The 23,772-nt window shown below is 45.5% G+C and overlaps 1 protein-coding gene across 1 annotated transcript; it reads left to right on the top strand.

Annotated features, from left to right (window-relative positions):
* The first annotated feature begins 498 nt into the window (after positions 1-498).
* GM2A (GM2 ganglioside activator) lies at positions 499-14,255 on the top strand. The gene is made up of 4 exons (XM_027545915.1): positions 499-735; positions 6,173-6,325; positions 12,159-12,341; positions 12,670-14,255. Exons 1-4 carry the CDS (start codon positions 646-648, stop codon positions 12,823-12,825), a joined length of 582 nt encoding a protein of 193 aa, XP_027401716.1. The 5' UTR covers positions 499-645; the 3' UTR covers positions 12,826-14,255.
* The last annotated feature ends 9,517 nt before the right edge of the window (positions 14,256-23,772 follow it).

Genomic DNA, 23,772 nt, shown 5'->3' with positions numbered 1-23,772 from the left:
TGGAGCAAAAAAGTAGAGTCCCTATTTTACAGTGCTTGGCATGCATTAAAGCACTTAATAAATTGTTGGTTATCATTATAATAATTATTAAAAAGACAGTGATTTGTAACGCGGCTATGGGGAAGCGTAGTATAGACAGGGAACAAGACATTTTTGTCAAGAAAGACTTGGATGTGAAAATATGATGGTGCTTCCAGCAGTGAGTGACGGTAACAGCGGTGAGTTCAGAAGCAAAAACCCCGCCCCTCCCTCGCACTCTGGCCCATCCCAGTCAAGTTTCGTCCCTCCCTCGAGTTCCCTCCCCGGTCGCGCACTCATTCCCCGCCCCCGCCCCGCCCCCGCCCCGCCCCCGCCCCTTCCCTTTCTTCTTCAGGCACCGCCTTCATCCTCCGAAGGCGAGGCCTGACGCCCACGCGTGAAGCGAGGGTCTAAACGAGGAACCTCTAGGGGGTGGGGCCGGGAGAGCTCTGTCCAATCCCCGGCCCCGAAATCGCAGATCCGGAGGGGGCGGGGCACAGTGGGAAGTGGCCTCATTCAGCTTTGCATAGCAATGCACAGCTTTGCATAACAAACACGGGCAGGTATTTAACAGAGTCGTCGCCTCCACGAAACTGCAGTTAACCAGGCGAGGACCCACCCTTTACGATGAGCCCCCTGTTGCAGGCTCCCTTCCTGGTCTCCCTGGGCTTGCTTCTTGCCGGCCCAGCGCTTCCTGCACGCATTCTCCAGAACCGGGTGAGTGCTCTCTCCTTTAGGAGGCTGCTGCTAGCATCCCTGCCGAGCTCGGGCTGTGCGGCTTAGGGTGGGATAAGGAGGTAGCCTCTCCGGTCTCTAGAATTACTTTTTTGCAGTAGAACTTCCCAAAGTCACTAATCGTGGGACTCTGAGTGGGTTCTTTTCTCTCAGCGCGTTTCATTTGGATTTTGGTTTCCCTATCTGGACAGAAGGCGGGCTGTAAGGCCTTGCTCTGCTCCAAATTGTTTTGGAAGGATTAATCTCACTCTCTCCTGTACTCTCCTGTCCTCTTTCCAAATGTCTGAGTGAAGTTTTGTAGAATTGCAAGACCAGTTCTCTACTCCCAGGCCCAGAGACTTAGCCCCATTTACTTGTCCCCTCTTTTACCCCGTGAGAAGGCCTGGCACCCAACTGCTCCCCTCTGTACTTCTCTGAGGCGCTGCCTGTTCTGGTGGGTGGCTGGTTCTGAGAGGCTCTTCAGGCCAGAAGGTCCAGACTTGCTCCTCTGGCAACAAAGCTGCGGCCCCACTCCTGGGTGTGAGTCATGGAGAGGGTCCAACCTACAAATTTCCCCCTTGTCATCTCAGTCACTGTGCTCCAGATCCTTGGGAAAGGGAAGTTCTGTCATTCTGAGTAGAGAAGCCTAATTCCCTGGCCTCTGCTGCACAGCTAGGGGTCAGACACTTGCAGATCCTTGGGAAAGGGAAGTTCTGTCATTCTGAGTAGAGAAGCCTAATTCCATGGCCTCTGCTGCACAGCTAAGGGTCAGATACTTGATATCTTTGGCAGCAAAGAGAGAGTCCTACCCTAGGTACCCTCCCGCCAACCAGCTTGCAAATGTTTGTCAGAGCCAGGAATAGGGAGGTATAGGGGAAAGAGGAATAGGACTAGGAGACTTGGCTTCTGATCCCTCCTCTGTCTCTAATCCATGGGCGTGGCGTTTGGGCTCCTTAAGCCTTGGTCTCCTCATCTGTAAAATGGGCTTGATAACACCAGCCTGCCTTTATCAGTGGTTGTGGATGAAGGGAAATGCTTCCCTGGATGGAAAAGCTCTTAAATCTTAAACTTAGGAAGTGATAGAAGCCAGTATGCTCAGTCTCACCCTCCCTAAGGGCAAAGAGTCTATTTTGCCAATTGAATGGAGGAGCAAAGAGCTCTTGGCTTTATTGTCCCAGAGAATTCACAGTTAGTCCCTGAGTGTAGGTTGCGAATGTTTCTCTGGGCTCCAGATCTGACTACTATGGGGTGGAATCTAGCTAAGGCTGGAACTTTCCCTGTGTTCCTGCTCTCCTGCATATCTTGGGTGTGGATGCCATCCCAGACCAGAGTGTCTTAGGTTGGCAGTTTTGGAGAGGCCATGAGACATCAGGGAGTTAACCCACCTTACTCAGCCCCAGGGAGAATGGTGCTCATCTGAGATTCCACAGTAATGGGTACTTCTTTCCATCCTTATCTTCTATTGTCTGGGTTTTCTCCGGGCTCATGTGATTTGGAACCCTGACCCTGAGACCCTGGGCCACAGGAAGGCTTGAGGTGACAGTGAGCAGTGAGCATGAGGAAACTAGACTGAGTTCCAGTTCCTCTTCTAGCATTAAGTGGGTCTCATGGCCCTAGGCTGTGGTGAGCCTTAGATAACAGGGGAGAATGTCTTGCCCCAGATTGGGCATACAATAGGTGCTTAATAGACACTCTGATACTGTTGATATCATTTACTGTGCACACACTATGTGCTGTGTGTTGATCCATGTGCTTTTTTTCCCCTGATAAGCTTACTTTAGGGGAATAATTATAGACATACAGAAAAGTTGCAAAGAAAGTATAGAATTCCCACATACCCCTCACTTGGTTTACCCTGTTAGCATCTTTTTACCACCATGGGGCTTCCCCAGTGGCTCAGTGGTAAAGAAACCACCTGTCAATGCAGGAGACTCAGGTTTGATCCCTGGGTCAGGAAGGTCCTCTGGAGGAGGGCACGGCAACCCACTCCAGTATTCTTGCCTGGAGAATCCCATGGACAGAGGAGCCCGGCAGGCTACAGTCCATGGGGTCGCAGAGTCGGACACAACTGAAGCGATTTAGCACGCACGTACACATCCATTGGAATTCCCTGGTGGCTCAGACGGTAAAGAGTCTGCCTACAGTGCAGGAGACCTGGGTTCAATCCCTGGGTCGGGAAGATCCCCTGGAGAAGGAAATGGCAACCCACTCCAGTATTTTTGCCTGGAAAACCCTATGGACGGAGAAGCCTGGTAGGCTACAGTCCATGGGGTCGAAAAGAGTCAGACACGACTGCGCGACTTCACTTTCACACAAGCATTACCATGGTACATTTGTCAAGACGAGAAACCAACAGAGGTACGTTCACACTAGCTCAACTTTCAGACTTCCATTTGGATTTTACCAGTTTTCCCACTGATGTCCTCTTCCGGTTCTGGGATCCAGTCTGGGGCACCACGTTGCATGCTGTCCTGTCGCTCCAGCCTCCTCTGGTCTGTGACAGTTTCTCAGTCGTGTGTTTTCACGGCTGTGACAGTGTTGAGGAGTTGGGACCTTGAGAATTTGTATTCTTTCTGTTTACAAATGTCTCACCGTAGTAGCCCTGTGAGAAGATGTAATTATGCCCACTTACTAGATGAAAAAATAGAGCCTCAAGAAGGGTCACCTGACCCCTGTTCTCAGCTAGTGTGGTTTTAATCCAGGTCTGTGACTTGCATCCGTATTTCTGCATCCACAGCTGTACCTTTGCCCTCTTCCATATGCTGCTTCTTCCCATATGTTAGCCTGGGCTGGGATGACAGATATCTGGTGCCAGGTCTGTCCTTAGTGGGCACTGCTAAGACATCATACCTCCTTTTCCTGATGAGCCTGGACTTGGCTGCAGAATTTATTATGACAGAAGCCTCTAGTCAGTCATTGAGAAATCAGTTTGTTAAGTCTCTCCAGGGACTGGGCGAAGGAGAAGCAAGACACTTTAGACACTTCAACGTGGAATCAATCCTCACGGTGAGTCAGGCTGCCTTGGCATCTGTGAAAGCGGCTCTAGGAAATGGCCAGTCCGGCTACCCACCCTCCAGGCCAACTCTTAGTCCCAGGCACTCTTTCATTTGATATTGGCCTCCTAATTGGTCTCCCCTTACCAAACAGGACCCTCTGCAATCCATTCTCAACCATAAGCCAGAGCAGGGCACTCTCCTGCAATGGCATTCCATTACATTTATAGGAGATCCAGCCTCCTGATGATGACCTACGAGGTCTTGCATTTATTAAACGACCCTGCTACCACTCTACCCTTAACTAGGCGCCTCGTCCATTCTATCTAGCCCACTGGCCTTGTAGGGCCCAGAGCAGTTGAGTGTCTTCCCAATGCAGGGTGCATGTTCCTTTGCTCATGTTCCCTCTGCCTGAACCTTCTTTCAGTACATACATGGCTGGCTCCTCATCTTGCAGGATTATCTCTTCTCAGGACCCTATTTAAGTAAGTCCTTTGTTACTCTTAACATGACCCTCTGTTTGTTTCATTTATGGTACCCAGAGATCATAGTGGGTAATATTTATTTACATTAGACTGTAAGCTCCTCACTGCAGGGCAGGCACATCTCCAATTGTTTACCTCTATGAATAGCACTTGGCCCCAGGCCTGTGATCATTGCTCCATAAATACCTGTGGATTGAACACTGAAGGAAACATTTGTTGGTACCTAACCCAAGGGGCTGTGGGGAACACAGGGATGAATCAGGCCTTTCTTAGTCATGGTCTGATGCTTCATTCCAAGGAACTGAAGCCCATTCCAAGAAGCTCAGGTAAAGGGAAGTTTATTTCAGGTATACAAGGAATCGCATGGAACTAATGGCAGGAAGCAGGGGCTGGGGTGTCTAATGGCTATCATTTAGGGAGCCAGCTCATGCTTTGTGTCTGGCATTGGGTTATGAGCTTTATGTGTTACATGCTGTCACCCTCGCGGCACTGTCACAGGTCTGAGAGGAAAGCAGAAATGACTCCGCTTAAAAGATGAGGAAACTGCAGCTCCAAAGGGGAAACTGGCCTACAGAATCACATGATATGGTGGTCAAGCTAGGGTTTCAAGCCATGTCTACTGACGAAAGCCTTGATATACCCCATGTCTCACTCTAAAAACATGCTCTTGGCTACTCTGCTGCACTGCCTATTTAGATAGGGGGCAGGGGAAGGGGTGACTCTATCTGTTCTCTTTTCTACAGACCAGCAGAGCCCTTAGTTCTTGACCCTTTGACTTGGTCACGAGTCTGTGTTCTGGTTCCATCTTAAAGTTTATGACCCATGACCGCTCAAAGCCCAAAATCCTCTGAGTGAATTTGCCTCTGTCTCACTTCCCAAATTGGAGGCAGAGAGACTCTGTCAGCCTAGTCTGTGTTAGGTATTGTCTTCTGGTCCACCTACCTGTGGCTGTGTTGATGATGGAGGTTGACTTGGGGATGTGGGGATTGGCAGGTTTTCCTTCTAAGATGGGATGTGCCTGGGGGAATACTGAAAGTCTCTTGTAGATGGCCTTCAGATGGGATGTGCCTGGGGGAATACTGAAAGTCTCTCGTAGATGGCCTTCAGGGGGCTGGGAAAAGTGTGAGTGGGTGGGCAGAGCCTGCAGGGTGTGGGGAGTGTGGTCACAGACAAGGTTCCGTGGGAGTGGGGAGTCAGTGGTCATTTGTAGTTAGACATGATGGTGGAGTCAGGAATCAGGAGACCTCTTGGGAGATGTGGAGGAGGAGGAAGAGGATATGGCTCAGCAGAGGGGAGGGGGATGACTTGGGGTGTGGGACCAGGCAGGGCATGAGCAGTGGGATGAGAGTAAAAATGCACTGGTTAGGGTTGGGAAGTTTGTTCACTGGGGATTGTTCATTAACAAGTGGCCCCCTGGGGATCTTTTCATGTGTGTCCTAGTCCCTTCCTGACTTAACTGTCCCTCCTTGAGGGTGCAGTGTTCCATGCTGTTATGTTCCCCATTGTTTTGTGTTCCTTATTGTTCCTGGTCCTGGACTGGGCCCGAGGTGTGACGTGAATCAGGTTCTGGGCATGGGCTGTAAAGGTGAATCCTCCAAAAACTTCCCTCTGAGAAGATGCCAAGACTAGCAGAGGAGAGGTGGGTGGAACAGGGAGGTGAGGGATCACAGAAGGTGGATATGGCTAGTCACCTATTCTGAAGTTCAGGGTCTGTGATACTGTCCTCTATAGTTCATGGCACACACTTGGGAGACGGTCTTTTAAGTCTTTTAGTTGAGTCCTGCCTACAAAATGGGTAGGACCAGAGTTATCCCAGGTTTACAGATGTGGAGTTGCAGATGAAGCTCAGAGCCAGCAGGCACCTCATCCATAGGCACACGGTCAGTAACCGCTCTGTTAATTCTTCTAACCTTTTGTCAACTCTTTTCTTTCCTTGCTGCTATATGTCCTTGGCTCTCCCAGCTGGGTAGCTTTTCCTGGAATAACTGCGATGCAGGGAAGGACCCCGCGGTGATCAACAGCCTGACTGTGGAACCTGACCCCATTGCCATTCCGGGGAACTTGACCATCACTGCTGAGGCCAAGACCAGTGCTATCCTCAGTGATCCTCTGAAGGTGAGCCCAGGGTCAGGGAGGCACTGGAAGGAAGGTGCTGTGGGCCAAGGGCAGGGCCCTGAGGCATGTACACTCAGGAAACTTAATATTTTTGGAATCCTGGAATCCCAGAGCAGCAAAAACAACATAGATTTGTTTAAATGTCATTTCATAAGTTTGCCTTTGTATTTTTGTTTCAGAGTAACCAGTTCATTCCTGCCTGCTGCCTGTTTTGGGGGTGGATATTTGTTTTCATACAAAACAACAAAGGCTTTCTGTGTATCCATGGCAATTATATATATCATAGTCCTTTCCTCATTGCTACCTTTATACCATATGCTTATACGCCTTCAGCCTGTTCTGGTGCAGATCTATTCTGGCACCAGTTCCACTGGGCTCTTTAAAAAGTTTTCTGATTTGGAATCTGTGTCCCTGAAACTGCCCTTTGACTTGGTTAATCACAGCCCCTACCTCATATGTTTCTGAGCTATTATTGAATTAGTAACATGGAGAGTGCTTTGCACATGGCCTGACACGCATGACCAGCTCAGTACACATTCAGTCAGTTCAGTTTAGTCGTTCAGTCGTGTCTGACTCTGTGCAACTCCATGGACTGCAGCACCTGGACAGCACGTGGACAGGTCTCCCTGTCCATCACCAACTCCCAGAGTTTACTCAAACTCCTGTCCATTGAGTCAGTGATGCCATCCTACCATCTCATCCACTGTTGTCCTCTTCTCCTCCTGTCTTCAATCTTTCCCAGCATCAGGGTCTTTTCCAGTGAATCAGTACTTCACATCAGGTGGCCAAAGTATTAGAGCTTCAGTTTCAGCATCAGTCCTTCCAATGAGTATTTAGGACTGATTTCCTTTAGGATGGACTGGTTGGATCTCTTTGCAGTCCAAGGGACTCTCAAGAATCTTCTCCAACACCACAGTTCAAAAGCATCAATTCTTTGCCTTTCAGCTTTCTTTATAGTCCAACTCTCACATCCATACATGATTACTGGAAAAACCATAGACTTGACTAGACGGACCTTTGTTGGCAAAGTAATGTCTCTGCTTTTTAATATGCTTTCTAGGTTGGTCATAACTTTTCTTTCAAGGAGTAAGCGTCTTTTAATTTCATGGCTGCAGTCAACCATCTGCAGTGATTTTGGAGCCCCCCAAAATAAAGTCTGCCACTGTTTCCACTGTTTCTCTGTCTATTTGCCATGAAGTAATGGGACCAGATGCCATAATCTTAGTTTTCTGAATGTTGAGCTTTAAGCCAACTTTTTCACTGTCCTCTTTCACTTTCATCAAGAGGCTCTTTAGTTCTTCTTCACTTTCTGCCATAAGGGTGGTGTCATCTGCATATCTGAGGTTATTGATATTTCTCCCAGCAATCTTCATTCCAGCTTGTGCTTCTTCCAGCCCAGCGTTTCTCATGATGTACTCTGCATATAAGTTAAATAAGCAGGGTGACAATATACAGCCTTGACATACTCCTTTTCCTATTTGGAACCAGTCAGTTGTTCCATGTCCAGTTCTACCTGTTGCTTCCTGACCTGCCTACAGATTTCTCAAGAGGCAGGTCAGGTGGTCTGGTATTCCCATCTCATTAAGAATTTTCCACAGTTTATTGTGATCCACACAGTCAAAGGCTTTGGCATAGTCAATAAAGCAGAAATAGATGTTTTTCTGAAACTCTCTTGCTTTTTTGAAGATCTGACGTGTGTTGGCAATTTGATCTCTGGTTCCTCTGGCTTTTCTAAATCCAGCTTGAACATCTGGAAGTTCATACTTCATGTACTGTTGAAGCCTGGCTTGGAGAATTTTGAGTATTACTTTGCTAGAGTGCGAGATGAATGCAATTGTGCGGTAGTTTGAACATTCTTTGGCATCGCCTTTCTTTGGGACTGGAATGAAAACTGACTTTTTCCAGTCCTGTGCCATCGTGGTTATCTGGGTCAATAAAATCTTTTTTGTATAGTTCTTCTTTGTATTCTTGCCACCTCTTCTGAATATCTTCTGGTTTTGTCAGGTCCATTCCATTTCTGTCGTTTATTGAGCCCATCTTTGCATGAAATGGTCCCTTGGTATCTCTGATTTTCTTGAAGAGATCTCTAGTCTTTCCCATTCTATTGTTTTCCTATTTCTTTGCATTGATCACTGAGGAGGCTTTCTTATCTCTCTTTGCTATTCTTTGGAACTCTGCAATCAGATGGATATATATTTCCTTTCTCCTTTGCCTTTCACTTCTCTTTTTTTCTGAACTACATGTAAGGCCTCCTCAGACAACCATTTTGCCTTTTTCATTTCCTTTTTTTGAGGATGGTTTTGATTACTGCCTCCTGTACAATGTTACTAACCTCCATCCATAGTTCTTCAGGCACTGTTAAGTCTAATCCCTTGAATCTATTTGTCACTTCCACTGTATAATCATAAGGGATTTGATGGGCCTAGTGATTTTCTCTATGTTCTTCAATTTAAGTCTGACTTTTGTAATAAGGAGTTCATGGTCTGAACCACAGTCAGCTCCTGGTCTTGTTTTTGCTGACTGTAATAGAGCAGTCCAGTGGTCATGTATGGATGTGAGAGTTGGACTGTGAAGAAAGCTGAGCGCCAAAGAATTGATGCTTTTGAACTTTGGTGTTGGAGAAGACTCTTGAGAGTCCCTTGAACTGCAAAGAGATCCAACCAGTCCATCCTAAGGAAATCAGTCCTGAATATTCATTGAAAGGACTGATGTTGAAGTTGAAACTCCAATACTTTGGCCACCTGATGCGAAGAACTGACTCACTAGAAAAGACCCTGATGCTGGGAAAGATTGAAGGCAGGAGGAGAAGGGGACGGCAGAGGATGAGATTGTTGGATGGCATCACCGACTTGATGGACATGAGTTTGAGTAAGCTCCAGGAGTTGGTGATGGACAGGGAAACCCAGCGCGCTGCAGTCCATGGGGTCGCAAAGAGTCGGACACAACTAAGCGACTGAACTGACTGCAATTTTTAGAAGTTGGATGCCCCAGGTTCTGTGAGCCATGGGCAAGACTGGAGTCTGTCCAGGAATGCCTTTTCTTTTGATGTGTTCCATAGGGTTTGGCATAATTTAGAACTCCCTTCTTTGAGCTCTCAAGTTCAAGTGTCCGAGACCTTGGTTTCCCCATCCTCAGGAGTGGTAAATTGCCACCATGTTTGGCATGTACTTATTTCAGGCTTTTAGACACATGGTGTTTAGGCCTGATGGGTTAGCTTTCTTCTCTCTCTCAAGTACTGTACCCACAGTGCCTCTGCCCGAGCCCTGTGTTTGAGGTATAAGTGCCTCTCCCTAGTCTCATCAAATGGCCCCCCTTCAAGTCAGTGCATCTCTACCTACAACTACTATCCCTGAGCTAGAAGAGACCAAGAGAAAAGTCATTGTTTTCAACTTGCAAGATACTGTACTCTTAGGATGTCATATCTGGTAGGTCTCTTCAAGATTATGACATCCAAATATTCCATGGTCAAAATGGAGGAGCAGAGGCCTGAGAGGGGAAGGGACTTGCCTAAGCACCCTGGTGGGTACGGAGATCCTGATTCCATTACCTGCCAGTGGCTCTGTCTGTCCTGTGTTGCCAGGTCCTGTGATACAGGGGTTTATTTAGGTTGAGCTGTGGAGGTGCTAAGGAAGTCCTGGACTAGAGGGATTGATGGTTCCCTTGTTACTCAGCCTTGCTTGCTCTTTTTTTTTTGGCTACGCTGGGTGTCTTGCAAGATCTTACTTCCCCAAGCAGGGACTGAACCTGGTGCATGGCTGGAAAGCACCAAGTCCTAACCACTGGACCATCAGGGAACTCTCCTTGCATTTTCTTCTGAGCCATATGAGCAGGTGGACTGAGAGCAAGACTGGAAAGTCAGTCATGGTTTGTAATCCCCCAGTAGCAGTAGCAGGCTTGGGCTATTGCTTAAGTTCCAGGCGCCCCTACCAAGTACCTCCTGTGCTATCTTGTCCTGGCTGGGGGACACCTAGCACCTGGTAGATGCAGCCCACAGGCTTCCACTCCTGTAGGAGCAGCCCAGGCAGGACTTGGTCTCTGGTGGTCCCCTTATCTGGGTGTTCTTGTTCAGGGCAGAACTGGCTTAACCATTTTCATTGGGATGTTGGCAAAACCAAGAGTGGTACTGGCTAAGAGGAGAGAAGTCCCATAGGAAGAATTTTTAGATTTCAGGCAGTGTGCTAGCTATTTGACAGGCCTTGTGTCACTCAGTGGGACCCTGCGAGAGTCTGACACTCTATAAAGATCTCATTTTGGAGATGAGGGAATGGAGACAGAAGAAATTCTCCAAGGGTACCATACTAGGGCTTCCCTGGTGGCTCAGATGGGAAAGAATCCACCTGCAATACGGAAGACCTGGGTTCGATCCCTGGGTTGGGAAGATCCCCTGGAGGAGGGCATGGCAACCCACCCCAGTATTCTTGCCTGGAGAATCCCATGGACAGAGAATCCCATGGACCGAGAATCCCATGGACCAAGGAGCCTGGTGGACTACAGTCCATAGGGTCGCATAGAGTCAGACACAACTGAGCGACTAAGCACACACCATACTAGGAAGTGGCTGAAGTAGCATTCACTTTCAAGCCCTCGGCTCTTCTAGGCAAAGGGTTCACTGAAGCAGGCTTGGTGGAGAGGAGAGAGTTGGGCTGAGAGGGGGCTATGTGTGACTGGGGGTGGGGGTAATATGTGGGGCAGCAGAGTGGGAGGAGGCACATTTGAGTCTGTCCACTCAGGATACACGGTGCGTGGACTGCTCTGTCCTGGACCTGGGCCCTGACGTGTGGGTAGTTAGAATGCTGAATCCAGAGCCTGCAGAGCCAGCCTGAGCCCTGCAGGCTCAAGGGGAATAAATGCCTGTCTAGGACTTGCCTCTTTGAAATGGAAATACTAGATCAAGTGAGCCTGGAGGCTGGGATTCATGGAATGCTGTGATGTTACAACTGCAAGTGATTTCTTACCATAACACCCACAGAGAATCAGACTTCTGCCCTTTGCCAACAGTTTGCTCTGATACCCCGGAGGGATGCGAGAATATGGTCCCTAAGGGACAACTCATTTGGTTCTTAGGCAGCTAATACTTCGTGAATGCTTAGCCCATGCCAGGCACAACTGGTTAGCCCCAGCCTCCAGAAGGGGAGCAGAATCATGGCTGTGTGGAGGTGTGTAGCACTCAGAGGTCTCCTCACCCAGCTTCTCTCTGGGTGCAGGAAGTCCTCCAGCTTCCTCAACTGGGTCTAGGACCCCATCTCTTCCTGAAGAAGTTCCATCCCTTGTGACCTCACTAAGATTGTTAAGATCTTCCTCATACCAACCCCCAAAGTGATCTCCCTGTAAATTCTTATTGTTTTCAGTTCTGTCTTTTATGGCTGCATGGAGGAAATAGGATCCAGGAATAACAAATAGGTTTCATCTTGGTAAGCAACTCTAGTCAGCTGGTGGTAGCTGCCTGAGGTCCTAGGAAGGAAAAGGTTCTGAAGCCAAGACTGGGCTCGGAAGGGAAGTCTAGAAGCAATGCCATAGTTAGCCAATTAGCAGTTACATGACAAGTGCATTTCACCTTCAACCAATGGATAGTAAATACCTAAAGAATGCTAAGACAGGGTGTTCAGTGCAGGGGGAAACAAAGTCACATTTGATTATTAATGGTCTGCTGTGGGCACAGGAAAGGCTAATATTGGGGCATGTACCACAATATTGTCATTTCTGGATCAGAGTATTGCCAAGGTCCCATCCAATTAAAAACGCTGTGTTAAAAGAAACTGCTGACCTTTGAAAGAGGCAGAGGAACTGGTTCATCTGCCTTGGAATTGTACTTTTTCTGCAACTCTCTCACCAGGTGGAATTAACTGTGGAGAAGCACATAGCCGGCTTCTGGGTCAAAATCCCATGTGTGGACAACATTGGTAGCTGTACCTATGACAACTTCTGTAATATACTTGAAATGTTAATTCCCATTGAGGAACCCTGCCCGGAACCACTGCACACCTATGGGCTTCCCTGTCACTGTCCCTTCAAAGAAGTAAGTACAGGGAGGGGAGAGCATTTCCCTGTGACTGGGGTAGAGATGTGACATTGGGAGACATTCTCTTGCAGACCTGGACATCTGTGGGTGTAAATGACCCGATCTATCTTGAATCACTTACCTTTTGGGGGCCTCGGTTTAGCCATCTGTAAAATGGGAAACTTGATGCTTGATCTGACCTCCAGTGCCCTTCTGCTATTACATTCCATGCTCTACATGACTCTTAGGAGAGTGGGAAGAGGGGCAGTTCGAAGCTGCAAACTTAGAGGTCACTCCAGGAGAGAGTCCCGTCTGTAGGCTCCCACTGACACTGGCTTTCCCACAGGGCGCCTACTCACTGCCCAAGTCCGACTTCATGCTGCCCGACCTGGAGTTGCCCAGCTGGCTCAGCACGGGGAACTACCGCCTGCAGACCATCCTGAGCAACAGTGCGAAGCGGCTGGCTTGTGTCAATATCTCCGCCTCCCTTAAAGGCAAATAAGGTGGCACCTGCCACTGCAGAATGAAGAGGGTGTGAGGAAGGCATCCTCTTCCTCTGTCTTACGTTGGCCAAGGCCAGATTCTACTCTCTGTCCTTTCTCAAGCCCTTTTCTACAATGATGATGTTCCCCTGCTGAAAGTCATCTTATGCCACTTACAGAGGTTATAACTGTGGGCCAGCAGCCCTGACCTAAGGGAGGATGAGCCTGGTGGTTTTTGACAGCCCAGGACACCTACTGGGGTGGCTGTTGCACTTGCAGCCTCACCTCCATGGCTTTCTCTCTAAAATCTTAACTCATTTTCTAAGGAGGCTAACATGTTTTATGACCCCCACTTTCAGAATGACCCAATCTTGGTCTCCTGAAGTACCTTTATGATTTTTCTCATTGATTTTTTTATGTGTGTCACTGACCTAAAAGCAGAGTGAAAGTACTAACAGTTTTCATTTACTCCCACTCCCTCTTACAAGGAAGGGTCTGAAGGAGTTGATCTAAATCTATTCCTCTATTAACTTCGATCATTTAGTGTTCTTTTTCTAGACTTGCCCAGTTAACAGTGGGGCGTAGCGTATCCTGGAGAGGCAGGGCATGTGGGAGAACAATGGAGAATGTGTATTTAAGGTAGTCTGCAAATTCAGGTGCTTTCAGGGCAAAGCACGGGGCATCCGTGAGTGATGAGGGCCACAAGAAGCATGTTGTTTCCAGGCGTATCTTGCCTTTGTACAACAGCACTGATCTAAGGCAGCTGCTGCCCCATCTCGAGCTGGGGCTCTAATCAGGGATGTGAAATCTGGGCTGAATTAGAATGGGTACTTGCAGTCTGTAGGGGCAGTTGCTGTCCAGCTATTGCCAGTGAGTTCCATAGGAGATTGTGGGCCCAGCATTATGAAATATTCTCAACATTTTTCCCCTCAAGAGGCCAGAAATCCAGACTTTTATATGAAATCCATTTTTAAATATTGAGAGTGAATTTTTTTTTTTTTTTAAACACTGCACAGGCAGAAGGGGCCAAACAGAGTTGTCAGTAGGGAAATCTGGCTCATGGGAGGCCAGTTCGTGGCCTTGGATGTAAGAACACGCATGCCTTGTCCTTTTAACCTTGGGACAACTCCAGCACTGTTTCTCCTTCTGTGGGGCCGAATCCATAGTGCCTGACCCCGTAGGCTCCTCTGATGCTGGGGGAGTGAGGTGGCCGCAGAGCTAAAAGCTCAGGGCCTCCTGCCCTGGCCCAGAGTGCTGTCAGGGTGAGGGAGGCAGCTGAAGAGGTGGCCCCACCAGCAGCCATTCTGTGGAGCAGGGATCCATGATGAGAGGTGGATTTTTATCAGGTGCCTGGGTTTATTCATCATCCTGTCCTCCTGTGACCAGCCTCAGGTTTGGGGCTCACGCGAAGCCTGGAAGGGTAATAAATCTTTTTGACTTTCTGAGAATTCCTCCTTTCTTGTGGCTGCATATTTTTTCCACTGATCACATCTCAGGGTTTCCAGAGCTCGTTTGCTGGGTTGTTCCTGCTGGAAGAGTTTATAGCAGCCGGACAAGAGCTGAAGCAATGCCAGGGACTGACTCTTCTGTTTCTGGCTTGTGTGCTGCTTAGCATCTCTGCTTCATTCTGTCCCAGCACCATCCAGCTTCTGTGTGTGTTTGTTTGTTTTTGACCTTCTCCCTCACAGTATGGCCTCTCCAGCCTTTATTTCCTCTCCTGGCTCTTTGGGCATTATTCTCACAGACGTATTTTAGTTCCCATCTTTGCAGGGAAGGACGTTCAGTAGTTTGGTTAGTCTTTGTGTATGCTGTGCTTTCGGCTCAGATGCTCCTCCAAGTCTTGTTGAGAGGTGGCGAATGGTGAGAATCTCAAATCCCAGAGCAAAGTGAACTTTTTAACAAATGGTGCTGGGCCAAATGGAAAGCCATTTGGAAAAAAGTTGAAATTGGATCCATACTTAATGCCATAGGAAAGAATAAACTTCAAATGAGTCCAGGGTCTAAGTATTAAACATGAAACCATACAAAAAAGAAACATGGGTGAAATGTCCAGAGAAGATAAACACTGATAAAGTTGACTGCATAAGAAATAATGTGCTTTGCCGAGGACCAGCCCCGGCTGATCCAGGGTATTCGAAGGGGAGACGGCGTTGGCGACCTATTCAAATGGTAATTAGAGATATAAAGAGTAATAGAATGAGGATAGCTCAGTAGGAAAATTCAGTGGAGAAAAGAGGCTGAGTAGCTTGGTTTACGCGGAAAATCAATATAACCGGTGACACCAGGTTAGCTCTGACCACGGAGGCCGCAGGCGCCCTCTCGAATAGCGGAAGGTGCCCCACCTTAGACACCTTCTCGAGTGGGTCTTAGAAGCCCAGGCAAATAAGTGGTCGCAGAGGATATCCACGCTCCAGATGGAGACTTCAGCCGGAAGTTAAAGGAAAGAATGACATGGGGAGACCAAGCATTGGTGAGCAAGGCCCGTAGCTTTATTTTTAACAGGGGTTTATATACCCTAAGTTACACATAGAGGATAATAGGGGATGCAAAGTCAGCAGTTTTTGATCCTTATCAAAAATCAGGGTTTCTTTCCTGCAAATTTATCGTATACAAATGGTTTAGGTGATTTACATCATCTTCTGGCCAGAAGGCCTACTAACATTTTATGACTCTTGACAAGGACTTATCAACAAAGACTTATTTTCTCTAAGAGTAATTATTTTAAGGTTTGGTGCCATCTTCCAAAGATAAAATTGCATTCCTATAGGGTGGATGTGTAATGGGTTTACAACAAAGGAAAGAATTTATTACCTTAAGGGTCTAAAGTTACTAACACCAAGGCCACTACTTATTTTTTCTACATACCAACTATATTAATTAATACACATTCAAGGATACAATTCAGGGGATGTGAAAACTTGGCAACAAACATTGACTCATCAATGAAATCCTTTACTAGTTTTATTCTGACAGTTTCTAATTCTCTGAGAGGCTCTAAGCTATTTGAATATCTTAAGCTTCCCGTGCCTCTTGAGGCTGGGAGACTAAACAATCGTATGCATAGCTGTAGGAGTCCGGGTAAACTTGTCAGGCGAGTTAGAGAGCCATCTGAGGGGTTTGGATTTAAACACTCCTAATTGCCCAGGAACTTTATTAATTGGAGCTGTAAGTTAACTCTTTGACAGAGAGAGCGAGATGGTGGTAGGGGACAGCCCCCAGTAAAGTCAGAGGTGAGAGCACAAAGCAATAAAGTAGGCAGACTCTGTTTTTTTTGGGGGAAAATGCTCGAGAATATCCGGGCAGACTCCTGAGGCTTGATCCCGCCTTTGCGTATGCCGAGCCTCCTTCCTCATGACCTTTGTCACGAGCGGAATGCCTCACCGGCTCCCGGCAGTGCTTGGCAAGAGACACAGTCAAAAGACTGGAAGAAAATATTTATAGCACATATCATAGACAAAAGGTTAATAATATTCCTACTGTAAAGAATGAAGTATCAAGGGATCAAAAACCTGATAGGAAAGTTGGAAAAATAAATGAACAGATAAACTCTCACATAAAGATATAAAAATGACTCAAACATAATAAGATATGGAAACTCACTTCAAAATCAGAAAAATGTAAATTGAAACAATATTAACATAACATTTGTCAATTTCTTGGGTTGGTAAGAAAATAAGCACACTACCACAAACCACTGGGCCAGGCTGTGTGGGAAAAGGTCCCCTCAAACATAGCGGGTAGGAATACAGACTGGTCCAGTCCTGCATGAGGGGAATTTGTCAGTGTTTCTGTTCATGGAGGTTTCCCTGGTGGCTCAGAAGGTAAAGAACCCGCCTGCAATGCAGGAAAACCAGGTTCAATCGCTGGTCAGGAAAATCCCCTGGAGAAGGCAATGGTAACCCACTCCAGTATCCTTGCCTGGAGAATCCCATGAACAGAGGAACTTGACGGGCTACAGTCCTAGGATTGCAAAGAGTTGGACATGGCTGAGTGGCTAAACACACACACACTGTTCATGTAAGAAAAATACACATGTGTCTGCTCATATGTACATAAGGAAAAATAAGCTGGAAACTAATGAACTGGTTATTCACAGAGAGTGGAAAGAAGAGGGAAATGATAACAGGGTATAAAGGATGAAGAGGATGGGATGCTTCTGAGTATATCTTGATATGTATCTGACTCTTAGAACCATAATAATGTTTCTGAGTCCCAAATCATAAATCAAGCAGGAGATAAGGGAAATTCAACATGGAATATAAACAGTAACAAAATATATTTCAATAAATAATACAACAACACTGAAGTGGGTGGGAAAACAAAGTTACAGTATTTTGATGGAGTACTGTAAAGCAACAGAAAAAAGGAGCTGCACACAAATGCTGTATATGCTATAGTTTGTTTTTTCACAGGAATAGCGTTAGCAATCTAAAAGTATTTCCTGTGTATATTAGGACTGAGAAAATAAATGTGGATAATGAGAGCGTGGGGGCCTACTGAAAGGACACAGGAACCAACTGGAGGGAGCTCTCAGTGGCCAAGTCTTGGACAACTTGAGCAAGAAAATAAACAATGACAGTAATAGGTTATAATCCTTTGAATGAAAACAAACATCCATGAGTCTGTACACAACAGAATCTCAACTAAATGTAAAAGGAATGGTATTAATAGGAAAAAAAATCATTAGGTAAATGCTACTGTCAGAACTGTTGCAGATAAAGAACATCTATGGATGCTAAAATTATTGGATAAACATATGATGAGAAACAGGATTTTGCACAGTCTCAAGATACCTCCTCACAGGATACAATTACAAAGGGGGAAATGTAATGGTGGAGAAAACTGGCAGACAACACTTCCAAGTGATCCAAGTTAACATCACCAGTAAGTAATAAGACAAACTGACATCATGCACCTCCCAGTACGGTGTACTGATAAAGGACACTGACACTTCTCTGCTTTGCTCAAAATGTGTAATCTCAACTTTATCACAAGAAAGATCACACAAACCTATATTGAGAAACACTACAAAAGAACTGGCCAGTCCTCTTCAAAAATGTCAGGGCCACGAACAGTAAGGAAAGACTGAGGAACAGACAGATCAGAAGAGAATAGGAATTGTGAGATCTCGGATTAGATGCTGGATTAAAAAAAAGAATCAGAAATAGGGTTTCACCAGGGTTAACTATTTAGGTTTAATAATTGTGTTATGTTTGGGTACGATGTTAACATTAGTGAAAGTTAGGTGATTTAAAGGCTTTCAAAATAAAAAAGCTATGACAAACCTAGACAGCATATTAAAAATCAGAGACATCACTTTGCTGACAAAGGTCCATATAGTCAAAGCTATGGTTTTTCTAGTAGTCATGTATGAATGTGAGAGTTGGATCATAAAGAAGTCTGAGGGCCGAAGAACTGATGCTTTCAAACTGTGATGCTGAAGAAGACTTTTGAGAGTCCCTGGAACAGGAAGGAGATCAAACCAGTCAATCCTATTAGAAATCAACCCTGAATATTTATTGGAAGGATTGACGCTGAAGCTGAAGCTCCAGTACTTCGGCCACCTGATGCAAAGAGCCGACTAATTGGAAAAGACCCTGATGCTGGGAAAGATTGAGGGCAAGAGAAGAGGGTGACAGAGGATGAGGTGGTGTGATGGCATCATTGACTCAGTGGACACGAGTTTGAGCAAACTCTGGGAGATACTGAAGGACAGGGAAGCCTGGTGTGCTGCAGTTCATGGGGTCACAAAGAGACACAACTTAGTGACTGAACAACAACAACAACAATAAGAAAAAAGGTTGTAAAAGTATATTGCAGAAGTTTCTCCATGACAACGGAGAAGTGTTACAAAATAGAAGCTTAGCAGGGCTTGCAGAGTCTGGGTCAGTGGGTGAAATCAGGGAGGGTTTTCCTGAGGAAGTGATAACGGATCTGACAAATGAGTAGGAGTTAAGCAGGTAGTTCAGTTCAGTTCAGTCGCTCAGTCGTGTCCGACTCTTTGCGACCCCATGAATCGCAGCACGCCAGGCCTCCCTGTCCATCACCAACTCCCGGAGTTCACTCAGACTCACGTCCATCAAGTCAGTGATGCCTTCCAGCCATCTCATCTTCTGTCGTCCCCTTCTGCTCCTGCCCCCAATCCCTCCCAGCATCAGAGTCTTTTCCAATGAGTCAACTCTTCGCATGAGGTGGCCAAAGTACTGGAGTTTCAGCTTTAGCATCATTCCTTCCAAAGAAATCCCAGGGCTGATCTCCTTCAGAATGGACTGGTTGGATCTCCTTGCAGTCCAAGGGACTCTCCAGAGTCTTCTCCAATACCACAGTTCAAAAGCATCAATTCTTCGGTGCTCAGCCTTCTTCACAGTCCAACCCTCACATCCATACATGACCACAGGAAAAACCAAAGCCTTGACTAGACGGACCTTTGTTGGCAAAGTAATGTCTCTGCCTTTGAGTATGCTATCTAGGTTGGACATAACTTTCCTTCCAAGGAGTAAGCATCTTTTAATTTCATGGCTGCAGTCACCATCTGCAGTGATCACCATAAGCAGGTAGAGATGGGAGGAAAGAGTTCCAAGTGGAGGAATCAGTATATGTGTAGGCTCTGCAGCAAGATGAAGCTGCTTTTTGGAAACTGGACAAAGGCAGGTGTGGCTGGAGGGGAAAGGTGCCAGAAGAAGTGAGAGAGGAAGGGGAAGAGCGGATCACAGGGCCTGTGGTTCACGTGTGAGTCTCCCTGACCAGCAAGTCCAACTTTCTAAGTTATGGTCCCCTTGAACATTTCTCCTTAAGAGGCTCATATCACTGTAATTTCACTTCCAAGAGGTGTCAGCATGCCAAGCAGAGGTTCTGCTCTCCCCACCGCCCCAGGTTTTTTTTAGCCTTTAATCTTAGATCAGGGAATTGCTTGAGGGGCTCCTGTGTGGGTTTGAGTTTGGCACTCTGTCTGGATGCTGTTTGCTAGTAACAAATCTCATGACTCCTTAGAGTGTTGCCTGTCAGTTTCATTCCCAGGGTCACAGTGGCTTATAAATCACTCATGTCACTTGCGTTGACTTGGGAGCCAACTCTTGATGCTCCAGTTTCTGATGGACAGCTTCCACTGCCACCCCCATGCAGGGCTCGTGTTGCTTAGCAATCTCAATCTGTGTTCTATAGCCATCTCAACCCTCTCATTCCTCTTTCTTTCAGTGGGCTTGTTGAAGATCCAAATTCAGCTTCTCCTTAAAATGGTTCTGTGTAACATTCCCCCCAAAGCCCCATCACAGTCCATCTCAGTCATGTTAAGATGAATCACATTCTTGGAGACAAGAAATGCAGTGGGAAATGATTCTGAAGGTTCTGGGGGTCAGGAATCCTCCTAGAGCCTCTGTATCCTCCCAGATATCTCTATTCCAATGACCAGGTCCCAGTTTTTGCCAAGGAAGCACATGGGAGCAGAAAATTCTCTACACATTGCTGAAATTGGAAAGGCCAATTTGGGTCCTAACAGTGATCTCAGAGTGCTGGCTGCAACCAGAAACTGTTCTGTACCAGTCATATGGTGGCCTGAGTCTCATTATCTGGTAACTTACTTCCCTAATCTGAGTTCGCATATCATTCTATTCTGCACTCAAACCTTAGTGCCAGGGTTGGCTACCCACCATCTGCAGACTGTTCAGTGCTACAAGGAGCAGAAATTCTTGCATTCATTTTTTCAGAGGTTCTTTTGCAACTTAGAGTCTATTAGTTTCATGGGGTTTGCGACGGCTCTTAAAGTTGCATGCAAAATTTAATATGTATATATGAGAGTTGTATGGAAGGGGGATCCATGGCTTTCATTAGCTTCAACAAGGTGTATGACCCCTCCAAAAGTTATAAACCACTGTCCTATTTGCATTTTATTGTTCTATATTCTATAGTAAGGCTTCTATATGTGCCATAAAGCCTCACCTGCTCTAGGCTTATGGTCTGGGTCCCCAAAGAGCAAAGATTTTATTATTGGCATATATTAATAGCTTTCTTACATCTTGATAGGATGGTCCTCCCTACCTCCTCTTCCCTCATGATGCCATAGCTACTTCACATCTCCAAGAGGTTGTTCCTTGACATCTGACCATTGCTAAATGAGTGAAGGCGCATTGCAGGGTGAGAACTCTGCCAACTCCAGCTGGGATTCCTGTTATTTAAGCCGTAGACCCAATCATCAAATGGAAGGCAAGGCTGAAAAGTGATGTTACCTAGAAATACTCATTATTCTGTAGATTTATGCTTTGCATACTTTTCCATATAATAATATAGTTCGCTGTAAAATGTTTTTAAGAAGTGGTGCTTCCATTAGAGTGAAACAGATCATTAAAAGTTTCCCTCACATGAAGTTTCTTTAGTTATAAAATCAACACATTATTATTAAAAATGTAACAACACAGGTAATAAAAAGGAAAAACATAGGACTCCCCTGGTGGTCCAGTGGTTAAGAATCCAACTTACAATGCAGGGAACATGGGTTCGATCCCTGGTCCAGGAACTGAGATCCCACGTGCCACAGGGCAACTAAGCCCGTGTGCCACAACTACTGAAGCCCATGTGCCCGTGCTCTGCAACGAGAAGCCACCACAGTGAGAAGCCTGCACACAGCAACTAGAGAGTGGCTCCCGCTCGCCACTAGAGAAAGCCCATGCACGCAGCAACAAAGTGCAGAGCAGCCAAAAATAAATACATAAAATTACACCCCCAGAACCCACCCAAAAGCAAAACCACCACCACCACCAACAAAAACGTATAAAACTTCACTCATAATTGAACCCATTTGGAGAAAATTCCTGTAATATTTTACTGGGTTGGCCACAAAGTTTGTTCAGGTTTTTCTATAACATCTTCAGAAAAATGGGAATGAATTATTTTGCAAACCCAATATGTTGCACATATCCTTCAAAACTATTTGACTATGTGCATACATGCTTTTTAAAAAAGAACCAAAATGGCATCAGGTTTCACATTCTAGTTTTAACAGATATATAATGAAACTTATATATTGTACAACTGAATAAAATTTGACATATATACACACCTGGGAAACCATCCTCACAGTCAAAATAGTAAGCATATTATCCATCACTTCTGCAAGTTTCCTCATGCCCATGCTCACCTCTCTCACCTTCAAGGAACCTGATTTTCTTTCTGTCGCTACAGGTTAGGTTGCTTTTTTTTTTTTATGAATAGAATGATACAATTTGCCACCAGCCAATGCAGGGAATACAGGTTCAATCCCTGGTCCCATAAGATCCCACATACTGTGGACCAGCTAAGCCGTGCTCCACAACTACTGAAGCCCATGCACTCTAGAGCCTGTGCTACACAACAAGTCACAAAAATGAGAAGCCCAAGTGCACCACAAAAAAGAGCAGCCCCTGCTCACCACAGCTAGAGAAAGCCTGCGAAGTGTGTATGAAAAAAGATTCATCCATGTTATTGTGTGAATTGATAGTTTGTTCCTATTTATCACGGAATTGTACTCCACGGCTTGGATACCCCACAGTTTATCCATTCACTTGTTAATGGACATTTGGGTTGTTTCCTTTTTGCTACTGTACATACAGTTACCATAAACATGTGGGTACGAGTCTTCTTTTTTTTTTCTTGGCTGTGCCGTACAGCTTGCAGGATCCTACTCCTCAGCCAGGGATTGAACCTGTGCCTTTGGCAGTGAAAGCATGGAGTCCTAACCACTAGACTGCCATGAAATTCCTTTTATAGGTCTTTTTATAGGTAGAAAATCCCTTTCCTTTCAGGTAAATACCTTGAGGTAGAATAGTTGGATTATATGGTAGGTGTGTCGAACTTTTTAAGAAACTACCAAACTGTTTGCCAAAGTGGTTGCACCATGTCTGTCCACAATAGCGGTATATGGGAGTTCCAGTTCCTTTATATCCTTGATGAGCATGCTCAGTCTTAAAAATTTTAGTCATTCTAATGGGTATATAGTAGTACCATGTATGGTTTTAATTTGAATTTCCCTAATTATTAATGATATTGGGACATCTCTTCAATGCTTATTTACCATCCATGTATATTTTTTTGGTGAAGAATGCATTCATATTCTTTGCCCATTAAAAAAAAAGTTGTTTCCTAATTGTTCAGCTTTAAGAGTTCTTTATGTATTCTGAATGTGAGTATCTCATTAAACACAAGCTTCTCAAAGACCTTCTCCCAGATGGTGACTTTTCCTCCTATCCTCTTAACAGCACCTTTAAAGAAGAAAGATTTCAACTTTGATGGAGTTCACTTTAGTAATTTCTTCTTTTATGGATTGTGCTTTTGGTGTTATATCTAAGGAAGATCTTAGCCCAAGGATCATAACATTTTTCTCTCCTATATTTTCTTCTAACAATTTTTAGGTTTTACATTTACATTTAGACCTAAGGTACGTTTTAAGTTGATTTTTTTATATGTAATGTAAAGTATGGATCCAAGTTTGTTTTTTTTTTTTTTGGTGGAGGGGATCATAAAGATTTCCAATTCTTGCACACAACTTTCTTGAAAAGGTGATCCTTTTTCTACTACCTTGCCTTTTCTTCTGAACCTTTGTCAAAAATAAGTTGCCCACATATGTGTAGAGTTCTGAACTCTCTATTCTTTCCACTGAACTATTTGTCAATTTTGGTGCCAACACCATGCAGTTGTTTTTTTGGTTTGTTTTTGTCCACACTGCATGGCATATGGGAATCTCAGTTCCTTGACCAGGAATTGAACGTACGCCCCCTGCGCTGGAAGCACAGAGTCATAACCACTGGATCACCAGGGAGGTCCCAACACCATGCACTTTGGATTACAGTAGCTCTGCTATAATTTTTGAAATCAAACAGTGTTAGCTCTTCAACCTTGCTCTTTTTCAAGAAATATTTTGGCAATTCTAAATGTCTTTGCATTTCCATGTGAACTTCAGAATCAGCTGGCTAATTTATAAAAAATTAACATACCTTGCT

This window comes from Bos indicus x Bos taurus, chromosome 7 (assembly GCF_003369695.1).
Source record: "Bos indicus x Bos taurus breed Angus x Brahman F1 hybrid chromosome 7, Bos_hybrid_MaternalHap_v2.0, whole genome shotgun sequence".
NCBI classification, from domain to species: Eukaryota; Metazoa; Chordata; class Mammalia; order Artiodactyla; family Bovidae; genus Bos; species Bos indicus x Bos taurus.
Note: the sequence above shows the minus strand (reverse complement) of the source record. Positions and strands in the feature narration are given on the sequence as shown.

Bases quoted from the DNA above. Each gene is read 5' to 3' on its own strand.
- GM2A (XM_027545915.1), top strand. From the start codon at position 646: ATGAGCCCCCTGTTGCAGGCTCCCTTCCTGGTCTCCCTGGGCTTGCTT. The intron at 6,326-12,158 runs GTGAGCCCAGGG...CTCTCTCACCAG, and splicing joins TCCTCAGTGATCCTCTGAAG to GTGGAATTAACTGTGGAGAA. The intron at 12,342-12,669 runs GTAAGTACAGGG...GCTTTCCCACAG, and splicing joins GTCACTGTCCCTTCAAAGAA to GGCGCCTACTCACTGCCCAA.